The 20,134-nt window shown below is 44.1% G+C and overlaps 1 protein-coding gene across 1 annotated transcript in view; it reads left to right on the top strand.

Annotated features, from left to right (window-relative positions):
* Positions 1–20,134, top strand: part of LOC132882507 (collagen alpha-1(XIX) chain) — a 740,050-nt gene that overhangs the window by 439,057 nt on the left and 280,859 nt on the right. The window contains exon 18 of the mRNA XM_060915622.1: positions 172–216. Coding sequence (XP_060771605.1) covers positions 172–216 — 45 coding nt within the window. The remainder of the gene's footprint in view (positions 1–171; positions 217–20,134) is intronic.

Here is a 20,134-nt window from a genome sequence, read left to right as displayed (position 1 = left end):
CTTTCTGTTTTCTTGCCATTAATTAAAACATGAAGTATTGTCTGTGTCTAAATGCTACCATTTAGAGGTATTGGCCATGTGTATCCAGCTATGATAGTGTGAGCTTTTTACATTCACATTCTCTGCATGTATTCACTGTATCTCTTTCTCATATCCATTTTTCCCTTACAGGGTCGCAGAGGACATTCAGGGGGACCTGGTATTCCAGGGCCACCGGTAAGAAGTGCAACTGTCTTTTTTTATTTCTATGACAAGAGCAACTTTGAATGATTTTAGTTCCTAGTTTACATCTCTTGGTTCCACAATGCCAGAATGGTTTCTTTCTGGGTTTTCAAATTAATGGCCATGATCTCATGTGCTTCCAATAAAAGGCCACTGGCATGTCATGCTCATGTTCTTTCTCATTCTCCTCTTGTCAAGGAAATAAGAAACTGGATTTAAAATTCTGAGTACTGTGCTCTAATTCTTTGATTTTTGCTAATATTGTTAAAATTTGCACCATCAGTAGTTATATCAGATGAAAATTCAATCCAAATTGCATGAAACTGCACTCATTAAATTCAGAATTGAATTCAGAACAACATACTTCTTTACAGGATTAAAATATGGTTATCTATTCTTGAGATATTACAAAGATTGAAAAAACAGCTTAATTTTTTAGAAAACTGTTGTAATGTTATGGATAACATGGTCCAAAATGGGCCTAATTAATGAATGACATCAAATGTTTTTTTCTTAATAACTATTTTTTCCAGGTTATTTACATGGAAATTGGCAGGCACATAGATGGTTTATACTGAATGCAAAGTTTGAAAAATTAGTAAAAACAAATTATGCAAATTAGCATTTAATTATGCTAATTATGCAAACTGTTAAATTGGTACACTCAATTAAAAAAACGTAATAAAAGGGTATTTCTAATACCCACTTTGTGCTCTGTAGGCCTTTGTATTTCTCAAAAGTAGGGCCTACCAGTGTTTATATTAAAGAATATAAATGATAATATTAACAGCTTTCAAGGCTAACCTAAAAAAAAAAATCCTGTGTGAGCCACATGCAATAATCTATTCCAATTAATTGAATTGAAATTGAGACTCACTTTTCTGACTTTTAAAATATCATTCTGACCATTAAAATCTCAATATTTTTCATTAAAACAACTGCAGTTATATTCTAAACTAGTTATTTATTTACATGAATCAGTTTGATTTGAAAAAATAAGTAGGTAAAGCTATGAAAACTAACTTCAAAGTCTCCCATGAATCACAACATCAAAACTAGCTGGCGGAAAATTTAACTGAATACTTCATCAGAAACAGTGAGAGCTAGAGAACATCCCTATAAAAGTTATCTGATTGATATTCATGAGTAATCTAGTCAGAATCCGATCAGAAGAGAGCCTGACCACTTTCCTGTGATTCAAAAAGCACCAGCAGTTTCCCGACGTCACATGAGCAGCCTGTGCACTCTGTTGGACCAAATTCAACCTGCCATTACTCCCAAAGTACTGAACATATCTTAATAAGATCAATTTCTTTGGAAAACAGAAATTATAAGATTTTTTAATGATAGTATTCATGATAGAAAATATTCAGGAGTTAACCAATGACAGATTAGGAAACTTAGATGAGCGTCTGCAGGCACAATTTTCACAGCATGGCCAGCAAGTTTCTGATATGCCTACCATCAGAGAGAGTGTGCACATTAACTGTTTTGCTGAACAAGACACATACACTAAAGTTTAAGTGAGTGTGTAGCAGTGTGGGTGTTACAGACACAGAGTAACTAATCTTTAGGAAGTCCATAAAGTCGTAGTTTGTTTGAGTTGCTGAAACTTTGTCAGATTTTCCAACTGATTGTGCAACTTGTGCAAAGATTTGAGGAGATGGCATAAGGTACTGACAAAATCCAAGAGCTGATGGCAGAAATAGAATATCACATTGAAGAACAGGAGCTTTCAGGATCGATTTTCTGAACTTTAGTCCCATCTTGAATTTCAATACAGAGTGCTTGTAGTTTGACATTTGAATCAGAGATCAGATTGGAAAGCAGGAGCACAACATAGCAGTAGCAGTACTGAATTCACTACAGGTGTTGTTAAGGTTGCCTTGGCAAAATTATAGTTGGTTCCTCATCCAATATGGCTGGACAAGTTTATAACTTGTTGAAACATCTATTACTATTCCAAACATATATTTCATATATATATATATATATATATATATATATATATATATATATATATATATATATATATATATTTCATAGATGAGCTCTTATGCATGTGTAAGAGTGTGTTGAATTTGTGACTTGATAATGCAATCATACTGACTGGAATGACAGATGGAGTGGCCAGTGCCCAAGTTTAAGAATAATACACACTGGTGAGTTGTACCAGAAATACAGTGGAACATATGCTACTGGACATTTAAGAAATAAGACTGCAGCAGCCCTAATCACAATCACATCCATTAGCTCCATCCAGTAGGAAGTGTTGTGTGGAAGTGTTATCTGAGTCTAGAACACGAATTGGAACACAGTTTCCTACAAAGCTCATCAGTTATTCCATAGTCTTTGTAAGGAAAGGACCAGCTATAGTTTTCATTTTTTGGGAACTGATAAGGAACCTATACCTTTTGATTGAAGCAAACTATAAAAGACCAAATGTTAGCTGAGGAGCAAGGAGTGAAAGCAATATAGATGAAAGTCTTCCGGATTTACCCAGAAATCCGAATTTGACAAAACTCTTGAAAATCTCCAGTTTTCCAAATGGAGAAATATATTTTTCGGATTTTTCGCGTTCCTAGACGCGGCGTAATACTTCACATCATCCTTGCATGGGCACAGTCCTTAAATAGCCCAAACATAGTTCATTGATTAAAGACAGGTGTTCTTTGTTAACAGCACGTGTGCCGGAGCTCGTTAGGCAAGCGCGCCCAAGGCGCGCCTTCAGGTGCACAAGCTAAGGCACGCAGGACTGACACCGTTCTGCGCAAGCACAACACAATCGCACTAAAAAGCATGGTCAAGCTGCCAGTGTAGCTGTAGTCTTTTTAGTTGCGAATTACAGGTATTTCCTCTTGTGCTAATAATTGGCCATGTCAAAACAAGCAGAACTTTCCTCCTTCTTTCGACGTGAAGAGAAGTAAGCAATTTATTATATATTTTTTTCCATCAAAGTTGCATTTTGTGGCTTCAAAGCTAAGTTTTAGTGTGCCGTTTCTAGAACACAACATCAAGAAAACGTGGAAGAAACAGCAGTAATGGAAGAGCCGGTTTCTAAGCTACCTAAAACTAGCAATGGTAATTTATTTTTTGTTACATAATGTACTCAAGCTGCCAGTTAGTGTGTGACACACACACACACACCCCTGAAAAATCCTAGCTACGCCCCTGATTTACATGAGAAATTTGGTATTCATTGGTGTGTTTAAATTTACAGACAATATGAACTAATGCAAACAATTGGCTTCAACTTGCATAAATATGAATTGGAAATGTTTAGTTCACTTTAGCTTATGCAAACGCACAACTCTACTAAAAGATTGGTAAATGAGGCTCAATGTCCCCAACATTGAAACCTGAAAGCTTTAAAAACTCTAACAGACCTTTACTTTTTAACAGTACTGTTTTGGGATTTTGCTGACTTTACCTTCAACTGTCTGATTTTTTTCAAAGTAATTAACTGTGTAGCCAAGAAAATCACTGCGTTTTCTAAATGCACTCCTGAAAATTACTCATTAATTAGGGGAATTAAATTTGATATTTTTGATATGTTAATCATTAATGCACATGAAAGAAAAAGGCTTAAAAGTTATAACTTGTTTTAGTGAAAATAAGTACTAAAATGAGCAAGCCTGTGGCGACGGTGGCAAGGAAAAACTCCCTCAGACGACATGAGGAAGAAACCTCGAGAGGAATCAGACTCAAAAGGGAACCCATCCTCATTTGGGCAACAACAGACAAAATGTCTATAACATTAACAGTTTTAACATGAAGTCAGTTTTGTTGATGTTATAACTCTTCATTAATGGAAACTTGAGTGCAAAACGGTTTATGACAACTGAAGTCCTAAAGTTAGCAAGTCAACTGTAGTCCTCAGCCATAAAAGCATTACTGTAAGTGTCCAGAGCGTCCTCCAGGTGTGACTTTCAACTGTCCACATGGGGCCGTCCTCCACAGGAGCGATGTGATGAGACTCCAACCAGACACAGGGCACCAGGATGGATCAGGCAGGTCTGAGGGGCAGAAGAGGTCAGCATCTCGATCTCAGGATTGACATGTAACCCAGAGGGACAGATTTTTTTTTTTTTTTGGGGGGGAGAGAAAACACAGGTATGCCCAATGTCACCTGAATAAGTAGGTACAGTATACATTTTGTGCTGAGTACAAGCAGGGATTCCGGCAACTATGACAGCATAACTAAAAGGGGAGAGCCAGAAGGTAACACAGGCATGAGGGAGCCCCGGGACATAAAGCAGCCAGCCATTACACCGTCAACAAACTCGAGTGAGCAAGCGGGTGGGGGGCTGACAGCATCCGTACATCCCTGTTTACCAAAACAATCTATGTCTGAGGACCCTCCAGACCTACACCTTTACCTCATAAACACCATTAACACAAGGCTTGACTAAACAGATATGCTTTCAGCCTAGACTTAAATGCTGAGACTGTGTCTGATTCCCAAACATTACTTAGAAGGCTGTTCCATTACTGTGGGGCTTTGTAAGAAAAGGCTCTGCCACCTGATGTAGCCTTCACTATACGAGGTACCAGCAAATAGCCTGCACCTTTTCATCTAAGTAGGCATGGTGGGTCATAGAGGACCAGAAGTTTACTCAGGTACTGTGGTGCGAGATCATTCAGTGCTTTAAAGGTAGTAGTATCTTTAAAGGTAGTAGCCAATGCAGTGTGGATAAGACAGGGGTGATGTGGTCATATTTTCTAGTTCTAGTAAGGACTCTTGTTGCTGCATTTTGAACTAACTGGAGCTTCAGGGCTCGAAATTCGCGGTGGTCTGGTCGCCCGAGGCGACTTAATTTGTCATTTGGCGGGAAATTCCTGTCACTAGCCAGCCCGGCTGGCTAGTTGAAAATAAAAAATATATATGAAGCGAAGATTCAGACACACCGTCAACTAAAGCCGTCACATATTAAGCGTGTGCCGTGTCTGTGTTAATCGATGTGTTTATTGGCAGGACGGAAACTACCGAAGAATTCTGAATCATATCGTGTATGAGTCAGGCTGTCGGTTTTTTCACTACTGCGCATGCATATAACGCATCTCGTTGAATATCGTGGTAATCACGTGTAGTATTGGACCAGGTGGGTGGAGCACAGAAGCACGGCAGGCCAGAACTGAGTTCTCAATGAACTATTTATTGCTAGCTTTTCAGCCTTTTATCACTTCCCAGCCGTGCACGCGTGCACACACACACACACACACACACACACACACACACACACACACACGTACGTTCTGGTTGGGGAGAGCTCCCTTTCTCTGCTCTCCTCTCCTTTTAAAGGGCGCGGTCACTGGGGAAGACACACAAACACAGGTTAATCCCCATCAGGTGCACCATTTACCTTCCCTGACTCCGCCCTCCATTCACAGACCGCCGCTTAGCCACACCCCCGCTGCCACATCACATTATCAAATTCAATTGATGTGGCCACATTATCACCAATTTAAACACGTGTGTTTTTTTGTTGTTTTCATCTACATCTGCCAAAGCTACGTTGCGATGTGAAATTTTCTGAAAGGTGTACAGAAACTGCCAGAGACGGGGACAAAGCGACCTCGGTCTGAAGAGGAGAAAAAGGCCGCTGATAAAGCGTACGAGAAGGAGAAATGACAAAGGGCTTATAAGCAAACGTGGGAGCAGGGTAGGCCTTGGCTGCGATATGATTTTTATGGAATAATTAATTTTTTTCAAGTTGATTCCGAGTCAGTATGAAGCTCCTAATGCTTTCTCTCTCATAAATGGTTAAATACAGAAAGCAAGTTGGATATATTTTGGGTGCTATAGTCATGATAGTAAGTATATTTGTTTTCAATACCCGTACACCAAGTTGCCAAGTTTTCCAATATATTATTATTTGTTGATATTATATTATGGTGCTCTGTGTTGTTCTCATTTATGTATTTAACAACAGTATCAAAATACTCGGGTCTTGAAATAAATGCACATTGGTCATGAACAATGGTAACTACTTTCTTTTGCATTATTTTTGACAGAAGTAAAATTCATACATGATGCAAATTCATATTTCATATCAAATTCATAATATTTTTGGATATGCAAATCATTTTGAATGAAACAAAATCATCAGAGTTTTTTTTTTTTAATTTACCAAAAATAATTCATCATCGGGGAAAAAATGACAGAAATTTCTAAATGTAGAAGGGGGAAAATGGCAAAAAAAAAAATTGATGGGACTCAGTGTTGAACAGAGAGGTCAAAAATCCTATGGTATACTCACTTCATTTTTCTAGGTTTTTCCCCAGTGATTAATTACTTTTGGTAAATTTAAAAAAATATATATAATGTCTTTGTTTTGTTTAAAATGATTTGCACATGCAAAAATGCAGCAAAACTTTCCCATACCGATCTATAATGACTAACTCAGCTGAATGAAGCACTACAAGCATGCCCCCTGTCATGACAGTGTAGTTACCATTGCTATGGGGTCACATAATGGTGCAAAGTCTCTATTTTTACTGCTTGTTTTGCTTACATCTCGTGGTATGGTGGGCTACTGTGGTATATTTCTGCTCTCAAAGTCTTCTTATAATGACGGATTGTGATACCTTCACCCCTGCCTTATGGAGGTTGTTGTTGATGTTACCATTTGTGGTTTTTGGGGTTTTCCTCATAGCTCTGACAATGTTTCTGTCATCAGCTGCTGTTATTTTCCTTTGCTGATCTGTTTGATGGCTGGTTGTTAGTATACCACTGGTTTCTTTCTTTTTCAGGACATTTCAAGTTGTTAAAGTGGCTATGTCCTATACTTGTGCCATTTTGGAGCTGAGAAAAGATGAATTTTCCATCTTTTCTCAGCTCCAAAATGGCTGTCTTTTTCCTATAGACAGCTCTCTGGTCTTCATGTGGATTTATAATTTTTAACAACACGTAGTCTTCACAGGCAAAACCCAGGGCTCAGAACAAGAGTAGACATTCAGAACATGTCTCGTTTAAAATAAACTGTGTATGGACTGTTTTATCAGTTTATATTGTAACAATACTAAATAACTGACCAAAGTCATCTTTTGATTGAAATCAAGAGGTAGTTAAACCCTCACAGCTTTAAGCCATGGTTTTAAAAGGTGAATGAAATTACCCCATAAAGGATCCACACTAACATTCAATAACAGGGCTGGCACTGGGAGGCGGGACTCCGACACCACACTCATCATCCCCCACAAACAACATGGCGCTGCGGTGCGCTTTCCTGCGGTGGAGACTCAGACACTAACTTTCATTAAAATAAACATTTGCATATTTATACTTTTTAATATAATTGGGGTGGCACAGTGGTGTAGTGGTTAGCACGGTCGCCTCACAGCAAGAAGGTTCCGGGTTCAAACCCAGCGGCCGGCGAGGGCCTTTCTGTGTGGAGTTTGCATGTTCTCCCCGTGTCTGCGTGGGTTTCCTCCGGGTGCTCCAGTTTCCCCCACAATCCAAAGACATGCAGTTAGGTTGACGTGGGGCGGCCTTGGACTGAGGTGCCCTTGAGCAAGGTACTGAACCCCTGACTCCTCCCCGGGTGCTCTGGGCTGCCCACTGCTCTGGGTGTGTTTGCGTGTGTTCACTGCTTCAGATGGGTTAAATGCAGAGGATGAATTTCACTGTGCTTGAAGTGTGCATGTGACGAATAAAGGTTTCTTCTTTCTTCTAATATATCGTCAGACTTAATCACCTTACATTCACATAGTGGCAACAATAGCAAGGGTAACATTCTTACCTTGAAAGATTCTGTCGATCAAAGCTCTCCAATTATAACAAAACACCTTCCCTTTGCACAAATAAAAAAAAATGGGACGCCAGAAGTTGATCCTTCAATGGGTTTTGAAAGACCAAGGTGATCTGGAGCCGCAAAGCATGATGGGATAGAGGTCAGCCAGTATATGCTCTTTTCCTGCCAAGTTAACAGGATGGGGTGGTGGAGGGCGTCCCGGGATAGGGGCGGATATTGGATTTGGAAAAAAAGTGGGAGGATATTGATAATATCTACGAAAAGCGTTGATGAATGGCCCGAAGGTACGCGCCCTGGAAAATGAAACTGTACATGTTAATTCAGTGAATTTGAGCATATTTTGAATAATTTTGCTGCAAGCTTTCTGTTGTGTTTACTCTGGTGGGTCAGGGGGGTGGGGGGATTCAACCCCTCCCCCAGATCCGCCACTGGGGGGTCACAAACATAAAAATTCTCAATCACACATCACGGGAATAGAAACAGGCTCAAATCACGGATCACGGAAATAATTTGTTGGCAATCACGGATCATGTGAAAATCCTCCCCTTCAGTTAAAGTTTTGCGTGTACTGAACATGATTTTGGATAAAAAAAATACCACTAATCATTATATTAGAGGGTTACAATGCAGATAAACTGATAAGACATGCCTAATTGCAAAATCATGAATCTACGAACTTTTATTTCATTGAAATGGCCTTATTCAGTGCTATTTTAAAGTTAAAATATGATCAATTAATCAATAAACCAATATCACATTGTTAATATTAGAGACATACAACAAAATGTACGAAAGCAAATTATTAATACATCGATCATCAAATAGAAAATACACACAACATGTAGACTACGTAGTAGGACATACATCACTGGATGGTCGCCAGATAACATGTCTGTTACGTATTACCACTATGTTGTCGTTAGGTATTACCACTACGTTGTCATTACGACCAACTACTACATTGTCGTTAGGTATTACCACTACGTTGTCATTAGGTATTACCACTACGTTGTCGTTACGTATTACCACTATGTTGCCGTTAGGTATTACGACTACGTTGTCATTAGGTATTACCACTACGTTGTCGTTAGGTATTACCACTACGTTGTCGTTAGGTATTACCACTACGTTGTCATTAGGTATTACCACTACGTTGTCGTTACGTATTGGCACAACATTGTATTAGGACGTGCCTACTACGTAACGATGACGTATTTCTCTGACATTACCAAACCACTACCTAACCACCAGTGTTGTAGTCAAGACCACTTAAACCAAGACCAAGACCACAGTGTATCAAGACCAAGACAAGACCAAGACTTTGAGGGGTCGAGACCGAGACAAGACCAAGACCGAGGCAGGGCGAGACCGAGTCAAGACCAAGACCAGACCAGTGTCCCACACTGCATGACACACTTATGATAAAATGTGGAACATGCAAACAATAGGCACCCCTGAAATAGACCTGTAAGTAATCCACATTCCCATAAAAACACCCACAGAAAACAAATGAAGATTCCTGTTCATTCACCTCTTTTGTTGACCTATATTATGTGTCTGTATAATGAAATGTCTTGATAAAATAATCAAAAGGCACTGCAGAGATGAATTTCATGTGTGGGAATTTTCCTTTGTTTTCTATAAGCAAACAAATACAAACACTAAGGAGCTGAAATCAACTTAACCGTCTTTATTTAACACTGTACTGAATGATTTACCATCCATCTAATACAGTACAATTTTTTGTGCAAGCAGTTTCAAAAATGACGACATTATATGCCAAACCAGAACAAATTGCAGTGCTGAAACATTTAAGTCCATGCACACCACGAATGATAAACACATGACATGGACATTGTAAAAGACCACAAAAACGTGGACTTTAAAGTAGAGTTTGGTTGCATTTTACAAATATGAGAGACTGCAACATTCTGTGACCTAAATGTGCACAATGGGGTCTCATTATGATGCCCCCTCTACTAAAACCCCTCTCCACTGGTGCTGAGGAGGCAGGTTCTGACAGCACCTTCAGTGACAACTTGTGGAGTTGTGGGAATCGGTCATGGTTTTTGGCCCAGAAGATGAGTGCATTGTCAGTGTCAGAGTCATTGATGGCATGGAAGTATTTGTTATCTGTGTTATAACACTTGAATCCTGGGCTGAGTTGCGCTTCTTGTGAGCCTTGTAGCGGGACAGAAGGCGTGGGCATTTGACTGGTGGCGAATCACTGGATGAATCCACATTCATGGCCCCAGAGTCAGTTGCATCTCCTTCACTGTCGATCATGTTCTCCACCTCTGACAACAAAGTGTCTGAAAACTTTAAAGCATTGCTGCTGGTGTACAAATCTCTAAATGGTACAGGGCCCAATTACCTCTCTGATATGTTGCAGCGGCCTAACTCAATCAGATCTACCAGATCGAAACAGAAAAATTTACTATTAAAACCAGTTGTTAAAACAAAGTATGGTGAAGCAGCTTTTAGCTACTATGCAGTACAGCTATGGAACCAACTGCCAGAGGACATTAAAATGCTCCTACTGTTGGCAGCTTCAAATCTAGGTTAAAGACCAAGCTGTTTTCAGATGCTTTCTGTTAAATAATTAATATTGTCTTCTTTACATTTTTTATAATCTTTACTTTCTCTGCATGTTTCAAATTTACTTTAACTTTAACTTTATTCTATTTTATTCTGCTGGTTTCTTTTTTTTCTTTTTCTCCTCCTATTTGAACTACTACTTCATTTTATTATTTTATTTCTACTATTGTTTAATTCTTATTATTTTCTTTTAATTCTTTTAATTAATTGTTTAATTCTTTATAATATTATATATTAGAATAAAAATAAAATTATTTGATGTAATTTTATTCTCTATTGTTTACTGTTTTGTTTTTACTTCTGTAAAGCACATTGAACTGCCATTGTGTATGAAATGTGCAAAATAAATAAACTTGCCTTGCCTTGCCTTGAAAAACACAAACAAATACACAATGACAGGATTAAAACCATAATTCAACTTTGACTATGTAAGGACTTTTTTTACTATTTATTTCCCTGGATAATACTTACCTGTCTGTGTCCTCTTCAGCTCATCTCTGATCTTCTTCACTAATGTTGCATTTCCTCCATTTGTGACTGTAGCGCGAATAATGTGTGGGTGGAGCACAGAGGACGGCAGGACAACGTTTGAGGTAGAGAAGGCTTATTTATTTTCCCCAACTTTTCAGTCTAGGCAACGTAAGCACACGCACTCTCAGACACACACACTCTTCCTCCAATCCCGGGTCGCGCTCCCTCTGCTCTCTCTCAGCCTCCTTAAATAGGGAGCGGTTTACTGGGGAAAACACACACAAAACACAGGTTAATTACCGTCAGGTAGTGCTTCTGCCACTCACCTTCCCTGGCTCCACCCTCCTGTCACAGACCAGTGCTTGACCACGCCCTCGCTGCCACATACCCCCACCGCCCGACTCAGGCCGGGCGCCCGTCCAGCCCGCAGCCGACTCCCCCCCCTTGACGGGAGAGGAAGTCCGCCACGACCATCTGCGCCCCCGGCCTGTGGACCACCTTGAAGTTGAAGGGTTGGAGTGCCAGATACCAACGGGTGATCCGCGCGTTGGCATCCTTCATGCGGTGGAGCCACTGGAGGGGCGCGTGGTCCGAACAGAGGGTGAAAGAGCGCCCCAGCAGGTAGTAACGGAGGGCGAGGACCGCCCACTTGATCGCCAGGCAGTCTTTCTCAATTGTGCTGTAGCGCCCCTCACGCACTGACAGCTTCCGGCTGATGTATAGGACTGGGCGATCCTCCCCCTCCACCTGCTGGGACAAAACGGCCCCCAGCCCTCTGTCCGACGCATCCGTCTGCAACAAAAAAGGGAGAGAGAAGTCAGGGGAGTGTAAAAGTGGCCCCCCACACAGTGCAGCCTTTACCTCAGAGAAAGCCCGCTGGCACTGCTCCGTCCACTGGACCGGATCTGGCGCCCCCTTTTTAGTGAGGTCAGTCAGCGGGCTGGTGACATCCGAATAATTAGGTATAAACCTACGATAGTAGCCAGCCAGCCCCAGGAACTGTCTCACCTCCTTTTTGGTCTTGGGCCTCGGGCAGGCTGCAATCGCTGCTGTCTTATTAATTTGGGGATGCACCTGCCCGTTACCCAAGTGGAAGCCCAGATACGGTACTTCCACCCGCCCAATCACACACTTCTTCGGGTTGGCAGTGAGCCCCGCCCACCTCAGCGACCTAAGGACGGCCCTCAGGTGTTGCAGGTGCCACTGCCAGTCATTACTATAAATGATGATGTCGTCTAGGTAAGCGGCCGCATAGGTGGCGTGGGGCTGGAGGACCCGGTCCATCAGCCGCTGAAACGTAGCGGGTGCCCCAAACAGCCCAAACGGAAGTGTGACGAACTGGTGTAAGCCGAACGGTGTGGAAAAGGCCGTTTTTTCCCGGGATAATGGAGTCAAGGGGATCTGCCAATATCCCTTCGTCAAATCCAGTGTCGAGTAAAAGCGAGCCGTGCCTAGTCGATCGAGCAGCTCATCAATACGAGGCATTGGGTATGCGTCGAATTTAGACACCGCGTTGACTTTTCTATAGTCCACACAGAAACGGACCGAGCCGTCGGCCTTGGGAACCAAGACCACCGGGCTGCTCCAGTCACTGTGGGACTCCTCGACGATGCCCATTTCGAGCATGGCCTGAAGTACTTCCCGAACCACCTTTTTTTTGTGTTCGGGTAATCTATAAAGACGGCTACGCACTACCACCCCCGGGGCGTCTCTATGTGGTGTTCTATGAGGTTAGTGTGACCAGGCGGGGCGAGAACACATCCGAAAACTCGGCCTGCAACTGGGCGACCTCCGTGAGTTGGGTCGGGGAGAGGTGGTCTCCACAGGGGACCGGAGAGGTACGTGATGCCAATGTCCCTTTTTGGACCTCCGGCCCCAGCTCCGCCTTCTCCGGAACTACCAACACCAACGCCACGGGGACCTCCTCGTTCCAGAGTTTCAGCAGATTGAGGTCTGTAGTGCCCCCTCCCTGTCCATTCGCCTAACCTCATAGTCGACGTCCCCGACTCGCCATGTGACCTCAAAGGGTCCTTGCCACTTGGCGATTAATTTGGAGCTCGACGTGGGCAACAGGACGAGTACCTTATCTCCCGGAGTGAACTCTCTAAGGTGCATGCCCTTGTTGTACAGGCGGGTTTGCCGTTCCTGGGCCTGCCGCAAATTCTCCTGAGTTAGGTGGGTGAGCGTGTGGAGTTTTGTGCGCAGATCCATAACGTACTGAATTTCGTTTTTGCTCTGTGAAGGTCCCTCCTCCCAGTTTTCCCGCAGTACATCTAAGATGCCGCGCGGCTTACGCCCATATAATAATTCAAATGGGGAGAACCCCGTGGAGACTTGGGGGACCTCTCGCACTGCAAACAGCAAGGGTTCGAGCCATTTATCCCAGTTACGTGCGTCCTCACTTATGAATTTTTTGATAATATTCTTGAGGGTGCGATTGAACCGTTCAACTAAACTGTCCGTCTGTGGGTGATAAACGCTGGTGCGGATCGGCTAATACCCAGTAGCCCATACAGTTCGCTCAGTGTTCGTGACATAAACGAGGTGCCTTGGTCAGTCAGAATCTCTTTCGGGATTCCAGCCCGGGAGATGACGTGGAAGAGGGCCTCTGCAATACTGCATGCTGAGATATTGCAAAGAGGCACCGCTTCCGGGTATCGCGTTGCATAGTCCACCAGAACTAATATAAAGCGGTACCCTCGTGTTGACCGATCTAATGGCCCATTGAGATCCATCCCAATTCTTTCGAACGGGGTCTCAATTAATGGTAGGGGGCACAAGGGCGCTTTTGGAATGGCCACTGGATTTACTAACTGGCATTCACGGCACGCCGTACACCAGTTCCGGACGTCGCCGCGAATCCCCGGCCAATAGAATCGGGCCATTATCCGGGCGAGTGTCTTATCCTGCCCAAGGTGTCCAGCCATGGGATTAAAGTGAGCTGCCTGGAATACCAATTCTCGGCGGCTCTTTGGAATTAACAACTGGGTGACTCGCTCTTTTGTCTGAGTGTCCTGCGTCACTCGGTATAACCTATCCTTCAAAATGGAAAAATAGGGGAAGGACGGGGTGGCGTTCGGCTGGAGCATTTGACCATCGATTACTCTCACTTGGTCAAACACGTGTCGCAGAGTCTCGTCTCGTGATTGTTCCAGTGGGAAATCCGCGAGGGATTCCCCAATAGAAAGAGGAGGGGCCGGCAGCTCCTCGCTCTGTCGCGGAGATGACGTAGACGGCTCTGCGACCGCAGCTCCAGCCAAAGCGACACCGGGACCTTCCCCTGTCAACCGGCAGGACCCACTCTTTACTAGGCGTGCCATTAAACCCCGAAATCCCGGCCAATCAGTCCCCAAGATCAAAGAGTGGGTGAGGCGAGGATTAACCGCCGCCTTCACTATCGATTTTTCCCCTCTGAAATGTATGTGGACCGACACCAATGGGTAGCTGTGAATATCCCCGTGCACACACAACACCTTCACCCCTTGTGCTCCCCCCAATGCCTCGTCTTGCACCAGGCTTTGGCGGATCGAGGTCTGATTGCAACCCGAATCCACCAACGCCTGATATGTAGCCCCTTGTACACTTACCGGCCCGATCGAGGGCAGCTTCTGGCGCGTCGGGGATCTGCACCACCGCCCCCACCTCCATCGCTGCACACTGTTGCTGCAGGTGGCCCGGTTCCCCGCAGCGCCAGCAAACCGGCCCGGACCTTCCCTCTGCAGCTGTGTTCGGGGGCTCACTCACCTGAGGGGGGGAGAGACAGACACAGAAGGGAGAAACGGGAGGGCACCACGGGTGCGGCGGGCCGGCTGGGGTGGAGCCGGCCCCCGCCTCCGTGGTGGGGGAATGGGGCGAGGACGGGACACGGGAGGAGGGGGGGAGAAAGAGAGAGAGAAGAGGAGAGAGAAGACGATGTCGTCCGTTGTCCTGCCGCTGGAACAGCCACCAGATGATCCTCCGCCAGTCCTACGGCCTGATCCAGCGACGCCGGGCGGTGGCACTGGACTCACTCCACGGTTCCGGCTGGTAAGCGGGCGATGAACTGTTCCAGCGCCACCTGGTCGATGATTCCCTCGGCGTTGCGATCTTTGGCCCTCAGCCACCGCCAGCAGGCGTCCCGGAGCTGCTGGCCAAACGCGAACGGGCTGCCGACTTCCTCCATCCGCAGCGCGCGGAAGCGGTGATGCTGCTGCTCCGGCGTGCGCCCCACGCGCTGGAGGATGGCCCGGCGAAGGTCGGCGTAGGCCAGCCGGTGGTCGGCGGGGAGCTGTAGTGCGGCCAGCTGCGCTTCTCCCCTCAGAAGGGGGAGGAGGCGCGCCGCGCGCTGCTCCATCGGCCACCCCGAGGCTTCGACGACCTGCTTGAACAAGGTGATGAAAGCCTCGGGGTCGTCCTGCGGGCCCATCTTGGTCAAGGTGAGGGGAGACGGGCCCGCGGCCGGGGCGCTGGTGGACCCCGCCAACGTGAGGAGACGCCGGAACGCCTCTCGATCTTCCTGCTGGGCCAGCACCAGGGCTTCGAAGCGGCGCTCCTGCTCCTTTCGGAGCATGACGAGTGCCTGGTGCTGGCTCTGCTGAGTCGTGGCGAGGGCATGGACCAAGTCCGCGAACGGGGAGGATTCCATGGAGCTGCAGGACTGGTGCTCCACCTTTCCCGGGTTTTGGCACCACTGTAGCGCGAATAATGTGTGGGTGGAGCACAGAGGACGGCAGGACAACGTTTGGAGGTAGAGAAGGCTTATTTATTTTCCCCAACTTTTCAGTCTAGGCAACGTAAGCACACGCACTCTCAGACACACACACTCTTCCTCCAATCCCGGGTCGCGCTCCCTCTGCTCTCTCTCAGCCTCCTTAAATAGGGAGCGGTTTACTGGGGAAAACACACACAAAACACAGGTTAATTACCGTCAGGTGTAGCGATTCTGCCACTCACCTTCTCTAGCTCCACCCTCCTGTCACAGACCGGCGCTTGACCACGCCCCCGCTGCCACAGTGACGTCCACATCCACCCAGCTTAGGCCAAACTGTGGATCCAGCATGGTAGCCAAGAAGTACACATTGTGGTTAAAAGGTTCATCTGTTCCACTCTCTTTGGCCATGTTTGCTTTTGTAAAGATTCCAGAAAATCTTTTCAGCAGAGGCTGCCAAAGGGCTCTGACTAATGGCCGGCACTGCATTCGGGTCTCTTCCATCTTGAGGAGGTGTGTATTCAAGTCCAGGACAGTTGGAACCACCATGCTAATTGTAAATGATTTCTCTCCTTCTGTCAGGTGTGTTGCCTCGGAGAATGGTGCAAGAACTGCCTAAGTTCCTTCAGCTGGTTCCACTCGCGAGCACTAAAGACTACATTCTCATAGTCCTTGCTGCACATTTTGTTCAGGGCTTTGTGGTCCAGAGCTGTGAGGGCCTGTACTTGTTTGAAAGTGCTGTTCCAACGAGTGGTGTTTGCTGCTGGAATAGTCTTATTTGCGTCAAACATAGCCTCAAACTTGTCTTTGAATTGTGAACTACTATGTAACAGAGTTGTGAACCGTGATGTCTTGGCTATGTTGCGGGAGCAAGCCAGACTTACTCACTTACACACACAAGCTCTAGTGTTTGACTACATAAAGTTATATATTTGTTTGTGTATTTAACCTCGAAATTAGCACTCTTTAAGTATGTGATGTATGCTTATAGCCAGGCAAAGCATATTTAATGTGCAACTTCATACAACCCCGATTCCAAAAAAGTTAGGACAAAGTACAAATTGTAAATAAAAACGGAATGCAATGATGTGGAAGTTTCAAAATTCCATATTTTATTCAGAATAGAACATAGATGACATATCAAATGTTTAAAGTGAGAAAATGTATCATTTAAAGAGAAAAATTAGGTGATTTTAAATTTCATGACAACACCACATCTCAAAAAAGCTGGGACAAGGCCATGTTTACCACTGTGAGACATCCCCTTTTCTCTTTACAACAGTCTGTAAACGTCTGGGGACTGAGGAGACAAGTTGCTCAAGTTTAGGGATAGGAATGTTAACCCATTCTTGTCTAATGTAGGATTCTAGTTGCCCAACTGCCGTAGGTCTTTTTTGTCGTATCTTCCATTTTATGATACGCCAAATGTTTTCTATGGGTGAAAGATCTGGACTGCAGGCTGGCCAGTTCAGTACCCGGACCTTTCTTCTATGCAGCCATGATGCTGTAATTGATGCAGTATGTGGTTTGGCATTGTCATGTTGGAAAATGCAAGGTCTTCCCTGAAAGAGACGTTGTCTGGATGGGAGCACATGTTGTTCTAGAACCTGGATATACCTTTCAGCATTGATGGTGTCTTTCCAGATGCGTAAGCTGCCTATGCCACATGCACTAATGCAACCCCATACCATCAGAGATGCAGGCTTCTGAACTGAGCGCTGATAACAACTTGGGTCATCCTTCTCCTCTTTAGTCCGAATGACACGGCGTTCCTGATTTCCATAAAGAACTTCAAATTTTGATTCATCTGACCACAGAACAGTTTTCCACTTTGCCACAATCCATTTTAAATGAGCCTTGGCTCAGAGAAGACGTCTGTGCTTCTGGATCATGTTTAGATACGGCTTCTTCTTTGAACTATAGAGTTTTAGCTGGCAACGGCGGATGGCACAGTGAATTGTGTTCACAGATAATGTTCTCTGGAAATATTCCTGAGCCCATTTTGTGATTTCCAATACAGAAGCATGCCTGTATGTGATGCAGTGCCGTCTAAGGGCCCGAAGATCATGGGCACCCAGTATGGTTTTCCGGCCTTGACCCTTACACACAGAGATTCTTCCAGATTCTCTGAATCTTTTGATGATATTATGCACTGTAGATGATGATATGTTCAAACTCTTTGCAATTTTACACTGTCGAACTCCTTTCTGATATTGCTCCACTATTTGTCGGCGCAGAATTAGGGGGATTGGTGATCCTCTTCCCATCTTTACTTCTGAGAGCCGCTGCCACTCCAAGATGCTCTTTTTAACCCAGTCATGTTAATGACCTATTGCCAGTTGGCCTAATGAGTTGCAATTTGGTCCTCCAGCTGTTCCTTTTTTGTACCTTTAACTTTTCCAGCCTCCTATTGCCCCTGTCCCAACTTTTTTGAGTGTGTTGCTGTCATGAAATTTCAAATGAGCCAATATTTTGCATGAAATTTCAAAATGTCTCACTTTCGACATTTGATATGTTGTCCATGTTCTATTGTGAATACAATATCAGTTTTTGAGATTTGTAAATTATTGCATTCCGTTTTTATTTACAATTTGTACTTTGTCCCAACTTTTTTGGAATTGGGGTTGTAGGAGTGGAGCATTAATGTTACTCTGTCCCCACTCTGGAGACTACTGACTCTAGCTCTCTCACCCAGGAGAGGGAGCTCGGCGTGTATCATTTACGTCAGAGTTGACGTTGATGTAACATAACTACATACACATTAGCTACCGTACATAGCTTTACATCACCTGTCTCGTCATTTTTATCACATGAAAAAACGTAACGTAGGAATAAGACACATGTCCTGACCCCTCACTCTCACACAAAGTTAACAGTACATTAGCTAACTTAATGTTACATCCATTGTAACATTATCTGATGCAGTGAGGTAATGTGCTAATATGCTTGCGCGCCTAGCTAGGGGGTAAATAACCGGCAAGCCAATGAAACTGGTGTCCTGAAACATAGTGTATACACATGGTTAGCAAACGTGTTTAGCTAGTATTCACTAAATCTCACTTACACTTAACTTACCTTTCTTTATGCTTCCTCTCCAAGTGCCGGTAAAAGTTGGACGTGGTCCCAGCCGTCTCCATTAGCATTGCTTTACAAAATTTACATGTTGCACTGTGTTTTCTTTTGGTTGTAGTTGTGCACAAAAACTCTTTGTGGTTCAGGTAACCAAATTTTATTAAAGACGAGTTGGCTGACATCTTCGCACGGCCTCTTCTCCTGTCACTCACATGCACGTTTGTGGGGGGCGTGTGAAAGGGGGCGGGAGGGGTGACAGCTGTTAACGGTGACAACAATTTCAAATGATAAATGAGTGAAGTTATTGGTTGTACTTGAAGCAATATGATTTATGCAAAATCACAGCAATAATATTAACAAGTAAATCCAAAAATGCACAGGCAATTTATTGATATCCCCACAGTTGTGGTCTTGACCAGTCTTGAAATAAAATTCCGAGTCCGCTTTGTCAGAGACCAAGACAAGACCGAGTTAAAATACAGTCGATTCCGAGACGAGACCGAGACCTTCAAAAAGACGAGGCCAAGACCAATCTCTCTCGAGTACTACAACACTGCTAACCACTATGTCGTATATACGTTGTGGGTTTGCTGGGATGTCATTATCACTATTCTCTTCATACACACATATGCACACAGCGCTGGATTCATGATCAGATCAGAACCCCTAACACACACAGGGCTGTACTAAAAATTCCATTACAGAGACGGATGTAAGTGCAGAATTAATATTTATGAATAATAGTCAAAACACACAGGTAAACAATCCAAATTGAAAGGCTAGAATCAATAATGAGAAAACAAGCAATGGCTCAGGCGAGTCACAAACAGACTAAATCAGGCAGAGACAAAAGTGGAAACTAGTAATAGGAACAAGGATCAGAAAACCAGGAAGCATACTCAGGAAATAAGGCTCGGTAATGCGCACTAATTTAGTGTAATACTTCGCACTGTGTGTGCATTTTCTGAGTCTTTATATAAGCGCACTGATGTGCCTTAATCCTGTAGAGGTGTGCATGAGAGTCTGCTTGGCGTGCGCACCATCCAGAGCCCACCCAAGAATTCAACTGGTGCATGTGCCAAGGCGCGCAGGACCGACAACCATTGCCTCTTCTTGTGCATCCAACAGTAAGTGTTGTCTGCCTTCACTTTGAGGCCACCTGTCAGTTCTACGAAAAATAACAAACCAAAACAACAACAACAACAAAAAAACCCTCATGCTGCATCTTTGAAAGCTGCAATCAGTGTACAGTGTAGGGGGAAAAAAGTGCAAGATCTATGCACAGAGTAATTTTTTGTGTAGGATCTATCTAGTACTGTTAGTATGAACA

Source organism: Neoarius graeffei, chromosome 3 (assembly GCF_027579695.1).
Source record: "Neoarius graeffei isolate fNeoGra1 chromosome 3, fNeoGra1.pri, whole genome shotgun sequence".
NCBI classification, from domain to species: Eukaryota; Metazoa; Chordata; class Actinopteri; order Siluriformes; family Ariidae; genus Neoarius; species Neoarius graeffei.
Note: the sequence above shows the minus strand (reverse complement) of the source record. Positions and strands in the feature narration are given on the sequence as shown.